The sequence below is a fragment of the Podarcis raffonei genome, chromosome 3 (genome assembly GCF_027172205.1).
Source record: "Podarcis raffonei isolate rPodRaf1 chromosome 3, rPodRaf1.pri, whole genome shotgun sequence".
Taxonomy (NCBI): domain Eukaryota; kingdom Metazoa; phylum Chordata; class Lepidosauria; order Squamata; family Lacertidae; genus Podarcis; species Podarcis raffonei.
In genome coordinates, this window is record NC_070604.1 from 25,525,984 (window position 1) to 25,543,757 (window position 17,774).

General features: G+C 40.6%; 1 protein-coding gene across 5 annotated transcripts in view; it reads left to right on the forward strand.

Moving 5' to 3' along the window:
* ATAD2B (ATPase family AAA domain containing 2B) overlaps positions 1-17,774 on the forward strand; it is a 57,875-nt gene that overhangs the window by 20,333 nt on the left and 19,768 nt on the right. For all 5 annotated transcript variants that reach the window (XM_053380846.1, XM_053380849.1, XM_053380848.1 and 2 more), the window contains exons 12-18: positions 902-1,076; positions 2,661-2,749; positions 4,192-4,351; positions 7,897-7,987; positions 15,736-16,047; positions 16,300-16,432; positions 16,855-17,041. In XM_053380846.1, coding sequence (XP_053236821.1) covers positions 902-1,076; positions 2,661-2,749; positions 4,192-4,351; positions 7,897-7,987; positions 15,736-16,047; positions 16,300-16,432; positions 16,855-17,041 — 1,147 coding nt within the window. The remainder of the gene's footprint in view (positions 1-901; positions 1,077-2,660; positions 2,750-4,191; positions 4,352-7,896; positions 7,988-15,735; positions 16,048-16,299; positions 16,433-16,854; positions 17,042-17,774) is intronic.

Below are 17,774 nucleotides of genomic sequence, written 5' to 3' on the forward strand. Positions count from 1 at the left end.
GAGTCTTAAATATGCATAAGGGATTTTACTGGATGATGGTCAGGACCTCTATAGCTTGTTGCTGTGGTTAAAAAAGGAGTGTTAATGTGGAAGGACTGATGAACCGAACATTTGCTTTTCTTTTGCGAATGTGTGTGTCAGGCCCTTTCTGAAGAATAAAGCAGAGGAGGCTTTTTATGTGTGGTCTAAAAAGCATAGTAGCATTTTGGATTTAATCTGACCAGGGAAAGAAGTTACTGCATTTTTGAAGATTCATGCAGTGATGTCAGTAGAGATGAGATGTGTTATTCAGAGCCTTTAAAATAACTACAAGAAGTTGGCAAAAAAGGGTTTCATGACATGGCAAACCCTTGAGACAGAGCTTTTCTAACAGAACCAATATGTTAAATCATAGAATCAACACTCTACTGTTCCTCTTGTGCCTTAATTGATTTCCTCTGCCTTTTCCCTCATTTTGTAAACTGCTTTGAGGCTTTTACAGTAAGGCGGTGTATAAATTTTATGAAATAGATAAATATTGGGTAGATTTGCATAAGGGTAAGAGAACCTGAGAGAGAGAGAGAGAGAGAGAGAGAGATGTTTGAATTGTAATCTTACCAGTAAAAACTTTTCCTCTTGGAAATCAATCTTTAGAAATATATCTGATGCTTCTTTTAATCTTTGATATTGCACTAGAACCCACTGACCTGGCAGCTGACACATCAGCAAGAAGTGATAGACTTACCTTTCTCTTGATTTGGAACAGAGAGAATAATTATTACATTCCCAAACAAAAAATGAACCGGGGGAAAATGTTGGGCCCATCATTATTGGCATTCGTGCCATGTGGGTAACAAATACTTTCTGCATTGAACAAGAAAAAAAGAAATAGTGATTACTATATTTATCCATTTGTCTTCAGGGGCTGTTTGTTTTATGGTCCTCCTGGAACAGGTAAAACCTTGGTAGCTAGAGCTCTGGCCAATGAATGCACACAAGGGGAGAGAAAAGTTGCTTTTTTCATGAGGAAAGGAGCAGACTGTCTCAGCAAATGGGTTGGTGAATCTGAACGGCAACTTCGACTCCTCTTCGATCAAGTTAGTACACAACATTATCTCTTTGATAGTTTCAACCAAAACAGGATGGGAGTGCTTGTCAGAAACGTTTTCATTGGAGGCTGTGATTCTGGAGGCAGGGATGTTAAAAGGCGGTAAAAATTCACCTATTGACACAGGGAGGGAAATAAAATCCAGGAACTTGCTCAGAATGATCTTCTTTTGCAGTTGGTGAGGTCATGTTGCCAAATTGGATTAGCTGCATAATGTCGTAGCGTCATCATATTTTCTACTGGAACTTTTGCTGGAATCACTGCAGGAAGAGAAGAAGGGATTTTATTTAAGTAGCAGCAAAGTGTGGGCAAGAATGGCTTCACATTAATAAGCACAAAAGGGACATTAAAGCCAATTCTCCTGTGTAGGTCTACTCAAAGCTAAGTCCCATTGAGATTAATGGGGCTTACTCCTAATAAAGTAATGATAGGATTTCAGCCTTAAGTTTACTTTGGGACACATCCTCCCCCTACAATTGCTTTCACTCTGTGAAAATCAAAACAGGCATAATTTCTCATATCCCTAGTTTCTTTATAGCAGTGCTTAATTGCACCGTGTTGGCAGATGATATAAAAAGATACAAAGGAAACAATATAGTATCTAGATTGTCTAAAGCTTTTGTTCACTAGCATATTCAATATACCGATGGAACTCAGCAGTATGGAATGGAGCCTAATTTCTTGCTACATAAAATGCAGGATCTTCTGTTTATGAAAGGGGTCTTCCCATGAACAGAAGCAGTTTTTCCATGAGCAGAGTGAAAATTAAGATCAAACTCTATAATTGTCAGATTTTGTTAGAAATAGTTTAAGTAAGATATCGGGTTTTTCTTAGAATACTAAAATAACAAGATCACTTGGGTGAATTCCTAGAATAGAAACGTACAAGAGGACAAAGCATGCTTTGTGTAAATTAGAATTTGAGGCTTGTTCTCTTTTTATAGTGTGTTCATCAAACATTTCTTTTTGTTGGATTGGTTGGGTGTACCTGCTTGGAAAGAAATAGGAGCAGGTTGTTTGAGCAAAAAACTTGCTGCAGCTTCTTTTTACCTTGAATTAGAAGATGAGGGACGTTACCCTGACAGTTCATACTTCTCAGCTGAACACTGGAAGGGTTGCACTTCTGATTTGCCTGCTTCAGTGATACCCTGGGCCATCTTATATGGAACATAGACCAACAATTACAATTCCCTCCAAGCAGATGGAACTGTTGAAAGTGAATCTTGGCTCTCACAAAAAGAAAATATTTAATGGTACTTGCATGACTGGCATGAGACAGGAGGTAGACTTATGAAAGTAATCTTGCAGAATGTGAGAAACAACCTGTTTATTTCCCCCTCTTTTAACAACATCCTGAATCTGTACTATTATTGCTGTTGCCATTTAGTAAAATGCATTTGATCGGTGAACACCTTTAGTTGGTGAACTTTAGATTTGTGACCAGAAGGTTTTCCCAGAAGGACAGCAGTTCAAGTTAGACATTAATTAAAGGTACAGGTAGGCTTAGTTCTTGGCATTATAAACAAATGCTTTTCTTGTGCTTTTTTAACTAATACTGTTTGTTGCTCACCAGGCATACCTGATGAGGCCATCCATAATCTTTTTTGATGAAATTGATGGATTGGCCCCAGTCCGTTCTAGCAGGCAGGACCAGATTCACAGGTAATCCTAGTGTATTACTTCTGGATATCTTGTGTTGGCCAACAGTTTCGTTGTTCACACAATGGTAGATCCAACACCTTTTCATATTAAGTGTATAGGGCTGGATTCAGATAAGGGCTTTGTCAAGCACAAGGATTTCCACTTGCACAGTTGTGTTTTCCTGCACACTCCCTGTGCCTTCCACAGATCTTCTGTGGAGGGTTGGGGGACACGTCAGAACAGATTTAAGGGGTTTGCAGGGAGAGGAGAGGGAGGGGAAATTCTGTTATGCAGCCAAAGGTTCTTGTGCTAGTGGAAGCACTTCGTTGAATACCACCCATAAATATTTAGGTCAGTGAATATGATAAAGAAAATGTAACATGGAAACTAGTAGTAAGCAGATTGTCAGGAGAACATTCTAAATGGTTTAACTGGATTCCCCCCACCCCAACTTTTATTTCCTGTGAACAAAATTATTTTTGTTAGCTTCTGCAGGATAAGCCTCATTTTAAATCTAGCAACTTATTTGATCACTGATGTATAATTGATACAGGAATTGTGCACAAAGTGATGCGGGTGTGCTCCCTGGATGCTTATCAGTGGTACTTTATATGGGGGAAAGGGCTGTGGGGCTCAAATGTGGCTGTCAATGGATTGGAAATTCGCCCTGCAGCTGTAGTGATAGGCAAAAGATAGCTGGTATATCTCTTTGGCTATGACAGTAAAGAGAAAGCTTTTCCTTCTTTTTTATTTGGGAGAGATTGAACAACAACAAAAAATGGTTTTCTCCAGACTTTGTGTAGGTGGGCAAGGATCAAACAGAAACAGGTTAAGGATTGCTCTTTACGTTGCTTCTCTGTGGAGCATTGTCAGGGCATAAAAGAAACTCTTTGTTCAATAATGGGATACAACATAACTTTGGGAGAAGACATATTCAGAATTATTATGCCTTTTGGGATCGAATGCTTATCACTTGCATACTTAGGCCTCGTCTATGAGCAACACCAAAAATGATTGTTCATTTCAAGTGCTTCACTATAGTGTTCATAACTATAGTGTTGCTAACCTTGGCTGGGATCCAATCTACCACAAGCAGTGTTTGACTCTGGACTCTCCTGCTGGTAGAAGGAGCCGACAATGATTTTTCTGACTTTCCTTCACAACGAAAAAATTCGTACCCTCTGAAAATCTTCTGCAGAGGGTTGGGGGACCCAGCAAAAAAGGGGAGTATTTTACAAGAGAATGATTCTGAATTGCTTTCCCCTTTCTGCCAGCAGGATATCTCTGTCAAATCTTCTAAGGAAAGAAGGAACCCTTCCATTTTTGAATGGCTTAATTTGGTTTTGCCACACATGTCATGGTTATCCATGTCTTTTATCTGGGATGGTTAAAAACATTTTTAATGACTGTATTTACATATTTTGAACGTTCTCCCTAAAAATGCGGTTGAAATGTTGTTTTAGCTCTATAGTGTCTACTCTACTTGCTCTCATGGATGGATTAGACAACAGAGGAGAAATCGTTGTCATTGGTGCTACAAACAGACTTGATTCTATAGATCCAGCACTCAGGAGACCTGGTCGTTTTGACAGGGAATTTCTTTTTAGCCTGCCTGATCAAAAGGTAAGAATGTGAAGTTGTTGTTTTATTTCTTATATCCCACCCTTCCTCTCAAGAGCCCAGGGCAACATTAGAAGCTAATTGAAAGCACAATACATAATACAGCAAATAAGTCAGCATTAAATGATACAAATTCAAATAGGTAAACCAGGACTGACCAGAGACATTTTGATGCCTGTTGCAGGTCAGTAAACAGTAACGGTAACAGTTTGCTGCCCTTCCAAAGTTTGAGGGAGCTCCCTCATCTGCCTAATGGTAGGACAGGCTCTCATGTAAGCAAATTTTTTGAACTAAGAGAACCTAGTAGTGCCAGATAGTCTTCTTATATTACATTTGAAAAAAAGCTCTGTAGGTAAACCATATCAATAAAAGTTCATGGCTTTCTTCATGCCAGCATTCTTATACTCAGCTTTTGTCTGAGAATAAATATAGTTCACTTCTTCCCGATATGAACGGGTGTACATCTTAATAGAAATAGCTAGCAACATTTTATTTTTATTTTTCCAGAATTATATTCTCCTATATTCTTTTGCATTAACTTATCTTTATTGAAGTCGTCCTTTGAAGTATTAGCTTTCTATTATACTGCCTGAATAATCATGTTCGTGGTATTTTTCTGCAGTAATAAACTGCATGTTAAAAATTAAATGGGGAAGCACATAATTAGTTTGGATTAAATGAGAGGGCATAAAGTAACCAATTTGACTGTGAAATTCTTTATATAATCATCCCAAGATTTCAGTTACTTTGGGAGCAAAAGTGAGCTTGGAGAGACAATCTAGGGCAGTGATGGCGAAACTTTTAGAGACCGAGTGCCCAGACTGCAACCCAAAACCCACTTACTGTATTTATCGCAAAGTGCCAACAAGGCAGTTTAACCTGAATACTGAGGTTTTAGTTTAGAAAAAAACAACTCATACATTAACATCTTTTGTCTTAAAAGAAGAACACAATAACAGAGCTTTCAATGATACAAACAACTTTTTATTGAAAGGTAAAAGTTTGCATTAAGATGATCCAAACAAAGTAAGGAGAGCAATCCCAAGTGCTTTCTCTGACTTAAAATTATTTGGCAGAGAATTCCACACTTTAAGAATTCCCCGCTTTTAAGCTCCAGCCCAAGCAAGCAAGCGTTCTTGGTGTGGCCCTCTGAGCACATGCAGAGTGGCGCCCCCAATCACGCCGTCCCCCTCATCGTGCCGCTGTTTCCTAAAAGGGCCCCAGGGCCCCATGTGCTAGACCTGCTCCCTTGCCGAGCCCCGACCGGCCTCTATGCAGGGTGTGTAAAGCCTCAACCCTGCAACAGCAGCAGCAGGAGGAAGGCGGCTGCTCAGAACTGTCGGCGGCCCACCAACGCAGCAGCACGCCTCTGAGCGTGTGCAGAGCGCTGCGCCCTCCCCACCCACAGCGGAAGCTCCCCAAGGGAAAACGTGCGCCCTGGAGGTTGTGGCTCCGTTTTGCGCCCCCCAACGCCCCATCTGAGGCGCTTCTACTCAGACACAAATCCCATGATCCATACCCAACCTCTGACAACAACATGAGCGCCTGCTTGGGGATGGTGTCGTGTATCCGAATGAGACCGATGCCCCACCCTGCCCTTCCCTTTGCGCCTCCCTGGCCACGAGGGCGCCTTCTCAGTCTGGGCATCCTGTGCTGAGCAAAAGGAGTCCTAAAGGCGCTGCAGCAGACAGGCCAGTTCGGGGATTTCGGCTCTTTACTGTCCTGCTTGTGCAGCTCCCAAAACTGAGGGCCCACCATAATCATTGCCGGTGCTATTTCGCAACCCGCTCACGCAAAATACTAATTGCCACAATATGCTCCAGAAGCCTCCGTGCAGTTGGGCGCACTGAACAATTGGGCCAAAGAATAGCTGTGACCCCCGTTTTGGAGAGTTGGTGCCCTGACGGGCATCACATCCCACTCCTGCCGCACAGTTTCCTGCTCTGACCCGCCGCGCACATGGCGCTCTGGCTGGCCAAGTTGAGCTGAGGACTCGACGCACCGTCCTTGCCTTCTGATGGCTCTGTGCTGGGGCAAGGGCGCACGTGCCTGCAGAGAGGGCTCTGAGTGCCCCCTCTGGCACACGTTCCATAGGTTCACCACCACTGATCTAGGGATTGGGTCTTATCCATGGGTTGGCAAACTAAGGGCTGCGAGCTGGATCAGGCCCAATTGCCTTCTGGAGCCGGTCTGCGGACGGTCCGGGAATCGCCAGCGTGCACGTTCTTTCCCTCTCCCTCCCTCTTGCTCACACAGCGGCGGTGCCTCCTCCCTCCTCCCTCCTGGCTTCTCCCTGCCCTGCCTAGAGGAGGAAGGGGGCTGGGCTTTGTTGGTGCCAGCAGCAGCAGCAGCGCTTGAGCAGCTGCCATTTTAAGCAGCCCCTCTCCAGAGCTCTTTCGCGCGCCGCTCATCGTCCCTCCGCCGCCGCCAGCCCCTGCCGCTCGCAAGACACAGGTAAGCGGCCACCGGGGCTCGTGGTTCTCTTGCATCATCCCCCCCCCAAATATAGTCCAGCTCCCCACAAGGTCTGAGGGACAGTGGACCAGCTCCCTGCTGAAAAAGTTTGCTGACCCCTGGTTATCAATAGGCCAATAATACCTATCTCTCCCTGTCAATTAATGCCAAGGAGACTGTGAAAGCTGTGCAATGTTGCCTGGAAGCAGTGAAGACAGAATGCGGGCTAACAAGTTGAGCCTTTGTCTAGACAAGGCAGAGATGGTTTTGGCCAGTAGATGGGCTAATTCAGGACTGAGAATGCAGCTTGTCCTGGATACTTGTAAATTCCTATAAAGGTTCAGGGTCAGCTTGGGGAGGGGGGCTCCTGATGTTCAGGTAACTTCTAAGACCAAGAGTGCCTTGTCTGAGTCACTGGCTGCATCTCTTCCTGGAGAAGTTGGATCTGGCCGCAGTATTACATGCATTGGTCACCTTCTGGGTAGATTACCGCAACGAGCGCTGTGTTGGGCTGTCCAGTGTTCACCCACTGTGGCTGGTGCAATCTGCAGCCACCAGATCACGTGTGAACCTGTTCATAGGTTGAGATCATGAGCCGAAGTTAGTCATCTCCATTAACTTAAATTGATCAACTCTGAGAAGAGCACCACTTCCTTTCCCCAACACAATAAAGGATCTGGTTGGGACACAAGATAATGTCTTTTCTGTGGCAGCATCTCTGTTATGGAATCCTGTATCTAGAGAGGTTAGACTGGTCCCACCCCCTGAAGACTTTTGGGCTGGGAATAAAAGCATTGTACATTTCAACTGACTTTAAGCAGCTTTTAATTTCGCAATGAAGATTTATACTCCGCTGTTCTTGGTTTTAATGTTTTGATTTAAATCTGTTAATTGTGTATTGTATTTTTTCCCCTTCTAAAACTAATGGTGGATCTGGCCTGTAAGAGTCAAAAGGTATATAAAAGTGTGTTAATAAATAATAATAAGGGGTGTGTGTGTATATTTAAGTTAGTTGATTCACTTGTTCATGCAAGTGATAGGTTTGATATATTGTGATGCAGCTCTTAATACTGAATTTATTCTTTCTTTCCAAGGCAAGAAAGCACATATTCCAAATACATACCAGGGACTGGAACCCAAAATTGTCTGATCATTTTTTAGGAGAATTAGCGGAAAAATGTGTCGGTGAGTGGTATTATATTAGTGCTTTCACTTTAGATGTCTTTGCTCTTGAAAGGTTTTTTCTTTACTTTGTAAGAATCCTTAATGTGCGCTTATTAAATTATGTACATTTGTACTGTTAAAACATATTAGAAAATTGAAATACATACTAATTTATTGCTCATATACTATCTTAACTGATGTTTCCTGTTACCAACGCAGATCCTTTATAAGACAGTTTATATGTCGAAAACTTTGGCATGATTGATTATCCCTTTATAGGACTGAACATGCAAAGCTACCCAGCTTATGGGATACTGGTCTTCCAGAGGACAATGGCAGCTCTTTTTATATTACAAATAAAATAGAAAAAACCCAATTTGTTTCCCTACATGTGTGGATGCTAAAGAGTTCTGTCTTTTTTATTATTGAAATGGTTTTTGGAAGGCAACTGAGCTAAGAATCCTCAAGACTTTTAAGAGTATGCTAGTTACAGAATAGGTATTTCTTTCTCTAAAGTTGGACACTGGATATCTGAAACATACTATGGAGCACCAGACATGAAATACTGAGTAGTAGATTGGCTTTTCAAGATAAAAATAAGCCTTGCCATACTAGCAACTATACTATAAAATCAGTAGGTTAGAAAAAGTGAGATGTGTTAACATAATAAATCAACCCTAAACAAATAACCATAGCCTCTTCCAAACAATTTTTCATCTTCTGTCCATCTTACGCTGCTAGTCAACAATTTTTAGGAAAACCACAACATCAGGTCACTGGGTCTACCACATCAAAACAGTAAAAATTTTAAATTGAACACCATCCATTCAGTCAGCTACTGTACATCCGAATTATCCTCTTCATCCACAGGAACATCTATCTTCGAAGCAGCATTCCTCCACTTTTGATCTGCAAAGACCCCAACATCTTCTGGTGAGAAGAAAACAAAATATCCAGCAAATGACAAATTAAGCTTTGCCTGGTGTAAGAAAGCATGTGCCAAACCCCATTTCACGTAGATTCTTCTAGAGATTCTGCAAAAACCATTTAGTAGAAGGTAGATGATAACAAAATAGAATTTTGGTCCCTTCATGTTGTGACCATATTTCTATTTGAAAAAATACTAAGATTGCAACGACATGGCTTGGATATCTTATAAGAAAACGTGCCCTTTACTGTGGTGTAACCAATTGGATTTGAAGGGAAAATCTGTTTAATTAAATGGGAAAAATATCCCAGAGCTTATGCTCTGCTTTTTCCTCTGAAATTAGATCTATATTTTAAATCCAATTGCAGTGCAATTGTTAGATGTGAAACTTGAAAGCTGTGGTGGCAGATCAAGTTAGACAAGAAATCTAGTTCCTATCATTTGCAAAGAGGTTGTCTCATTTTTTTCTCAAAAGGGCTTAGAATGTGTAGCCTATTTATTCAGCATTTTGAAAATTCATTGGGACCATTTAAACACATGTTTGCTTAGCCCTTAATTTGATGCAGTTGCTAAACACTTTGCAGTTCACCCCTTGTGGGTTATCTTAAAGACAGAACTCTCCCAACTTTGATAGCATAAAGAAGAAAATGATAACAGAATTATCTGAAAACAATTTTGCTCAGCAGTCATGGATTGGGAGCATTCACTAGCATTAGGCTTAGACATCTTAGTGCTTAGATTTGTTTTGAGATTTTGAATTACAGGTCCTGTAGTCATCAGGGTTGGTTTCTTGAGGCTAACATACTTTGGTTATAAGTGGAGTTTGATTTGGGTTTTTGTTTTGTTTTGTTTGTTTTTTAAGCTTGCACTTCAGAATTTTTATGTGGGACATTTAAGAAAAATAATCCAGTTTCAAGAAAAATAAATGCAAATTTGTGTGAAAACATTTAAAAAGCCAATTCTGTCAAAATAAAGCAGAAGTAATCAAGTGGCAATCTGTCTGAAGACCAATAAAAGTAGTTGAGATAGGGATCAGACTGGAAGGGATCAAAATACATTATCAAGCCCTGGACCTATCAGTGTCTTTCAGCAAATTAACCCAGCATAATCCTAGCCCTGCTAAGCTGCTGTCAAAACGGGTTCTTCAGAGGGCATAGCTCTAAAATGGCTCATGCAAGTCAATCAAGCCATACATTTTAATGAAAGCTGCAGTAACACTGTGGGTTTTTAATCAGTTTGGCACGAGGAAAAAATGTTCCTGCATGGATTTGGTCACAAACAAGCCTTTAGAATAAATTTATAAATTATGTTTCAATTTCTGTACCCAGCTCTTTTGAAAGCAGGATTTATTACTTGCCCAACGGTTCTCAAGAAATTATTCCAGAATTTTACACTTCAAATAGAAATCACTCAAGTTACCTCTAAATTTTATTTAATAATTAATTTATAGACATTAATTTTCATAGTACAGGTATCTTCAACTGAAATGTTCCTCTAATCTGTTTGTGGTATCATTCAGGCGTATTCACTGCATGTGAATATCATCTGTGCCTTTTTTCGAACTAAGCAATCAATAAACACTTCTGCACTTAAAATAGATTAAAATATAGATAATCAGTCTGGTTGCTCCAGTGTGCAATAGCTTATGTTGGAATTGATCTTTCTTAATTTGGTACCAAAGCTAGACGTAAATATTTTTGCCTCGATAGGCTTGTTTTTTAGTGCATGTTCATGTGTTGAATTAAAATCTCATTCCCCCCCACCTTCCACTTGAGAACAATGTTGTCAATTCTTTTTAACGCATAGCTTCAGTTTACTTCAGTTATTCTAGTTTCTGAGAACATCTGCTTCATCCTGTGTAATGCCATTATGCCTCTCTATATTTCAGTGTGGTGTGGCACACAATAGGTCCTAGAAGCTGCTATGATCTAACCCTTGAAGCTTATGTTAGCTCTCAACTTCATCAATGCAGCCCTCCTTCCCTCCAGTAGGTCGTAAATGAAAATGGAATTAAGTAGCATACAAAGCTGATCATTATGGAATTCTGATATTTGGATTTTATTTATTTGGGGTGTTTGTAATTTTACATACTGCTCTTATATCCCACTTGAAGATGTGAATTACTTTTGAAAAGGTGCTTTCTCACCCTGGCATTCCAACTCAGTGGTGTAACGTTGGAAAATGTTGATCACTTCTCCTACCTAGGCAGTTATCTTTCCACAATGGCCAACATTGATGCTGAAATCCAGCATCGCCTAAACTCTGTGAGTGCGGCTTTCTCCTGATTGAAGTGCAGCGTGTTTGAGGACCAGGACATTTGCAGGGAAACCAAAATGCTTATTTACAAAGCTATTGTACTGCCAGCATGTACTGAGATATGGACCACTTATAAATGCCATCTCCAACTCCTCGAAAGATTCCATCAATGGTGTCTCCAAATTTTTTTTACACATCACTTGGGAAGATAGGCGAACTAATATCAGTGTACTGGAAGAAGCAAAGATCACCAGTGTTGAAACAATGATTCTTCAACATCAACTTCGTTGGACTGGTCATGTTGTGCAGATGCCTGATGATCATCTTCCAAAGCAACTACTCTTCCAAACTTTAAAATGGAAAGCGTAATGCTGGTGGTCAACAAAAGAGGTTTAAAGACTGTCTCAAGACAAATCTTTAAAAATGTAGTATAAACACTGACAACTGGGAAACACTGGCCTGTGAGCGCTCCAGTTGGAGAACAGCCTTTACCAAAAGTGTCATGGGCTTTGAAGACACTCAAACTCAGGACGCAAGGGAGAAACGTGCTAAGAGGAAGGCACGCTTGGCAAATCCACACACTGATCAACTCCTGCCCGGAAACCAATGTCCCCACTGTGGAAGGACATGTGGATCCAGAATTGGCCTCCACAGTCACTTACGGACTCATTGTTAAAACCGTGTTTATGGAAGACAATCTTACTCAGCTACGAGTGATTGTCAAAGAAGAAGAGAAGATTCTTTTTGTGTTTTTATGTGTACTTGCCACCAAAGAAATACTAACCACTCCATAAATATAACTGCCTAGACGGCCTTTATTCTTCTCATATAGCTTGGCTGTCATTCTCTGTTCCTCCTTTAAGATTTTTAAGATTCTTTATTGAGTCAAGATGTCTCAGCTTCTATTCTGTTCCACTTTAGGCAACTTTTTCAGAGTGAAAGCATTCAGTGCTATTCTTAATAAGCACCAAAGTGAAGTAATATTCAGTTCATCCTCCAAAGCTGGATGAGTTGGATGACTTGAAACATGCCATGATCTTACAAGTGCTCCTATTATTAGCTTTTTCATCTGGTGCTTTCGTATGATAATCTCCCCCACCCCACTATACCCTTTCTACGATGCCTGAATTAGGCTAATTATGTCATATGTGCTAACCACAATTGCCTGAAAACCATGTTTTCATAGCCCACCAAACTATTGTTTCAAACCATGGTTTAGAGGTTTGCTTGTTTTTGGATTTCTTAGCAGAAATCTTCTTGGAAGAAATTAGGAAGTGAATGAGGAAATTGTCATGGTGAGGGCAGGGAATGTAGAATGTAATGTCCAGAGCGTGTTCGCTGTTCAGTTTACCAAACTATGGTTTGGAGGTTTGAAATAAGACATCTGAATTGGGCCACTTAGCAATTTGGTCATAGCCAAATCGTTTGAAATAGATTTAATTGGCACAAGGTTTGGGTGTTCCAGTGGCTCTTTTGCACTGTTGTCTTTATGCTCTGTGCAAAACTGATTACACTTTTAATGTTTTAAAATATGTCTTTCTACATTACATACCGTTCTCTGTGCAGATGTCGTCTATATTTCTATTTGCCTTCTGTCCATCCCCCCACCCAAAGTCATCTTTGAAAATTTCCACATTGCATGATATGCTTTTTGTCAATAAATTTCTACACATGATCAGGTTACCATTTAGGCTCCATGTTCAGACTCCATGTAATGATTCTTTTAGGGCAGCTATCTTCAACTTTTTCAGACCCAGAATCCGCTTTTAGCACAAACATGCCTTTGGGGACCCATTTCTTAATCTTACCTTATATTTGCAAGGTGGTAGTACTCCTGTTGTGACATACTTTGCATCAGGCTGCAGCCCACAAGTGGGTCCTGAAGACCAGTGTTCTAGATTACCTATATTTCTGATTGATGTGAGATATATATATCCCAATAAATACTCTCACATATTCATATCCCAATGAATACTCACAACCAGCCTTTGAACCTTGCACTTCCCCATTGAAATAATTGGTCACTAGAGATCTAAAACAATGTCCCTATTCTTAATCTGTTTTGTCCAACTTCTCTCACTATTTTACTTCCTTATCTTACGAGATCTCTCTCTCATAACCATATATGAATACTCTTCTGGTTTAAAATATGTAAAATTTGTTTGTCTTCCAATGTGAGATTCTTCTCAATAACTCATAAGAGTAATGAGATCCAACTTTCTCTATTGTAGCCTATACGATTATTTAGAAAGCAGTTGATTGGACCATGTTTGTAATGGGTACGCCAAGCCCAATATCCCATAATAGCATAAGGCGTCCAAAACATGCCTATCTAAGAATTGTTAGACATAATTCAAATTAAGACCTCAAACTAGCACACAGGGGTGTTTTTTTTGTTTGTTTGTTAAATTGAAACTGTTCCCTGTCACTTTATGAACACCTTTTAAGAATATTTTTAATTAGTCTCCTACTGGCAGTGGTGACCTTGTACTCCAGTAAGCTGAGCTGAATATTTTTTTTGGTTTTAATATGTTTGAAGCAAATTGCATAGGGAATCTATTTCTGTACGCTCTAGATCATAATACATCTAGGGTGATGCAGCTACAAACAGTAATGGTGGAATAATTAACTGCAATCTTTTCCAAGATAAGCCAGTTTATTTTCCTTAGGGAACTAGGAGAACTGTCAATGTTTTAATATAGAAAATAAACAAATTAAAGCTCCAAACTTAAGTTTGTGCACAGGCCCTAAGTTGATTTAGTCCAGTGATGTTCCTTTTAAGTAGTAAGTAGCTCTCCCCTCACCTCCCGGAACAACCTATGTAAGAAAGCAGAATGGGCATTTTAATGTGGATTGTGTTTTAGGTAAGGAACAGTTCATGTTTTCAAGAGGCAAACCAGATAATGCCTTGCTCAGAGACAATAGGCAACACATCTTCTCATTGGCTCTGGCTAGCCTAGATAGCATGTTCAGTCACAGAATAATGCTGATGGAAGAGGCTATAACTACTCTGTGTGACAATGGACAACAGCAGCCACAGTGTCTTTCTTTTACCAAGAAGATTCTAAGCAGGAGCAGCTAATCAAAAGCAGAAGCTTCCAGTCTTGTGCCTGTCCTTGTTATGGTAAATCATGAGATTAGCATTAAGTGTATTCCACTAGGTACTCAATACATTGTTTTGGTGAGTTCCTGGGAATGCAAAAAAATCGGGGTGTTTAGGTGCTGGGGGGGGGGTCATACTGCATTGCTGTTGAGCTACTTTTCATGCAACTGAGATGCTGCTAAAAACTCTTACTGATGGTTAGCTATCGCTAACACCGCAATGCATTTTAAAACTGCTTATCAAAGGCAACGTCAGTATCATGGTGGAAGCATGGAGACTGTAAATATGAGGACAGGAACCTCCTAGTAAGCAGTTGTAAATGCTTAACAGGACAGGGATTGCTTGCCATAGGAAGTGAGCCCCCCCCCCCCAATTAACTGTATGATGTTTCAGACAAAATAATTTTTCTTGGTACTTTAGAAATTATGCTTATGTATCTGTTATATTTGTATGAGCAAATAATTTTGAATACACTTTCTGACTGCTGTAGAGCAGGGTGGCCAATTTTCTTGGGGAAGGGAGAGAGCGAGGGTCGCGCCAACTGAATCACCCATGTCCCTTCTTCAGCTGCACCAAATTTCCCTAACAATTTACTGTATAACTTTAGACACATCAGCTAAACGTTTTCACAGGCAGGCAACATTTTGCAAGAACAAAACTTACAGTCATATGCAGAGTATGTTAGTAGCACTTACATGCCACTGACATTAATATTGACTAAGTAAAGCTACACTGATTTCATTAGGAGCTAAGTTCAGCAAATACACAGAGTGACCACTCATAATATAGAGCATTCTGTACTGAATCTTGTAGAAATGTCCTGAATAGCACAGCTGTCTATAAGGCAGGATCACAGTAGTTTTGGCTGTTCAAAGAATGATGTGGAAAACCTGGATACCAGCACAGAGATTGTTTCCCAATCTCCTTAATCATGATGGTCAGTTTACTTTCCATGGAAGGAGAGAGCAGGAATTCCTCAATGCATGGAAGGTTTCTTCCCTGAAAGCCAGACCCAACATTGTTTCTAGTGAGTCTTCAGCAGATGCAGCAAGTGCTTCCTGTCTTTTCACGAGGACTTGACTTTTTCTACCTCAATGAAGGCTTTATTTCTTAGTTCCAATCCTCCTGAGATTGGATATTTGCTTACATAGTGTTCCTGCATGCCTGAGGTCCATACACCACTCGGGTAATGTCAAACAGTAATGTATTTACACTTGCCTTTGTCTCATAGGTTCTTCTGCAATGAATTTTTTTCAGAGGCTTGGTTATTCTTAAGAGAGAGTTTTAACATTTGCTTCTTCAGTTGCCAGCAGGTGGTTTGATTTATATTAAAGCTGCACATATTACTAAATGCACTGTGAATGAATCTGACAGAATGCTGCTGGCTGCTTTCGGCTTCAGGCGGGTGCTTGACATATGCAAAACATTGGTGCTGCTTTATGGAACCTTTGTATGTTTTCTTTCTTCTTTCCTGTGCCCTAGGGTATTGTGGAGCCGACATAAAAGCACTTTGCACTGAGGCTGCCTTGATTGCCCTGCGACGGCGCTATCCTCAGATCTACGTCAGTAGCCAGAAACTGCAGCTAGACGTCTCTTCAATAGTTCTCAGCGCACAAGATTTTTACCATGCAATGCAGAATATTGTGCCTGCCTCTCAACGTGCCGTAATGTCTTCAGGGCATGCACTATCTCCCATCATAAGGCCACTTTTGGAAAGAACCTTCAATGACATTCTGGCAATTTTACATAAAGTGTTTCCTCATGCCGAGTTCAGCCAGGCTGACAAAAGAGAAGGTATTTCCATCTTTTCACTCCAGTCAGTCTTGTATCAGATTAGAAAACAAAACAAGAACAGTTTTAAAGTAATGTTTTGATGTAGACTATGGGGCATTATATTAAGTGTATTCTTGTGAAAGGTTTCGTTTCCTCCCTTTTAATTACAACTTCCTTTTATCTTGGCCAAAATCCATTTTAAGCACCCGTTTCATGACGTTTGAGGGAGGTGTCAGCTAACGTATTAATTGGCCTTTAATTTTCATTGAACAGATGCAACTAGTCTAATTTTGGACGATAGTGAAGATGAGCATGCTTCATCAATATTTGAGACAAGTTGCCAGTCGGGATCACCAAAGAAACATTTATCAGCTGCTGTACACAAACCTTACCTTCATTTTACAATGTGAGTAGATGTTCTGATAACTTTATCATCAAGATTTACACAGGAATAGCTGCTTGTAGTGCCTGCATAAGTTTGTGATTTGTGGTACTACTCTGGTCTTCGGTTTGCTCTGGTATACTCTTACCCTAAACCTTTCTTCTAGAGAGATTTATAGAATCAAGCAATAAAGATTCTTTGTTTATGCTTGCTTCTCTTGCCATCCTGCCGCCACCCATTTCCCTACACCTGATAAACCCCCTCTGCTAAGCTGACTTAACTCCCTGCTAGAGAGTCGGGCATGCTAATTGCAGGTGTGTTGCTATAATTCATTCAACTTGCTCACTAGGAAGCGTTTAACAATACTCAGTGTATAGCAAATATAAAAATATATGGTAAAAACAGATCCGGTCTAAAAAAAATTAAAATGTTAACTTTGGTTTCAGGTCAGCTTACCATCAGCCCACCTCTTACCGGCCAAGATTACTGCTTTCTGGAGAGAGGGATTCAGGTCAGACTTCGCACCTTGCTCCAGCACTTTTGCACTCGCTCGAAAAAATTGCTGTGCACAGATTAGATCTGCCAGCACTTTATTCAGTCAGTGCCAAAACACCTGAAGAATCATGCGCGCAGGTTAGTCTGCCTTTATACCCCTTTTGACCTTTGACGCAACATGTCACACGCAGAAAGTTTCCCATCAGATTTCAGTGAAATAAATGTCAATAAGGAATCCCTCTTTGCAAACATACCATGTGGATGGGAAATTTTTAGTGTTCCTAGAGACACAGATAGGGGTTTCTGTGTGAAGCAGAAGCCTCAGTTAAAGCTGTGTCAGACAACTAAAAGGGAATCCTGTACCCATCTCCCTTTCTACCCAAGTCCACAGAATTAAACGGCAATGAAATCTTAAGGTGCCACAATACACTTCTGCTGAAGCAAGAAGCGTCACTGCTAGAGCTAAGCATGCTTCTTCTCTGGTCTGAGACAAAGCATTTCCAGTCACCAACTGTCAGAAAGAGACTGAGCTTGGTGGAATTTGTTAAAAATGTTTAAGATTGCTGTCAATTTATCTTGAACGGTGAGATCGCTACGTCACTTGCAGGGTGAGAAACTTTTTAAGTTTCAGGGCTGCCTTTCTTCTTCCATCCACCCTTCTTTTTACAGACTTGTAAAAAGCATTTTAGCTTTGGCACCAACAAGAGGTATTTTCAGTCCTAAAACCTGGGAGGGAGAATTCTGTGGGTTGAGTGGGGAGGGCTGTCAGTTCCCTATTCCCAGACCGCTGGGTTCTCTTTTAACTTACCTGTTGAGGTTGGATTAAATCTCAACTTTGCAGAAACTAACAATATCTTCTATAAAAACACTT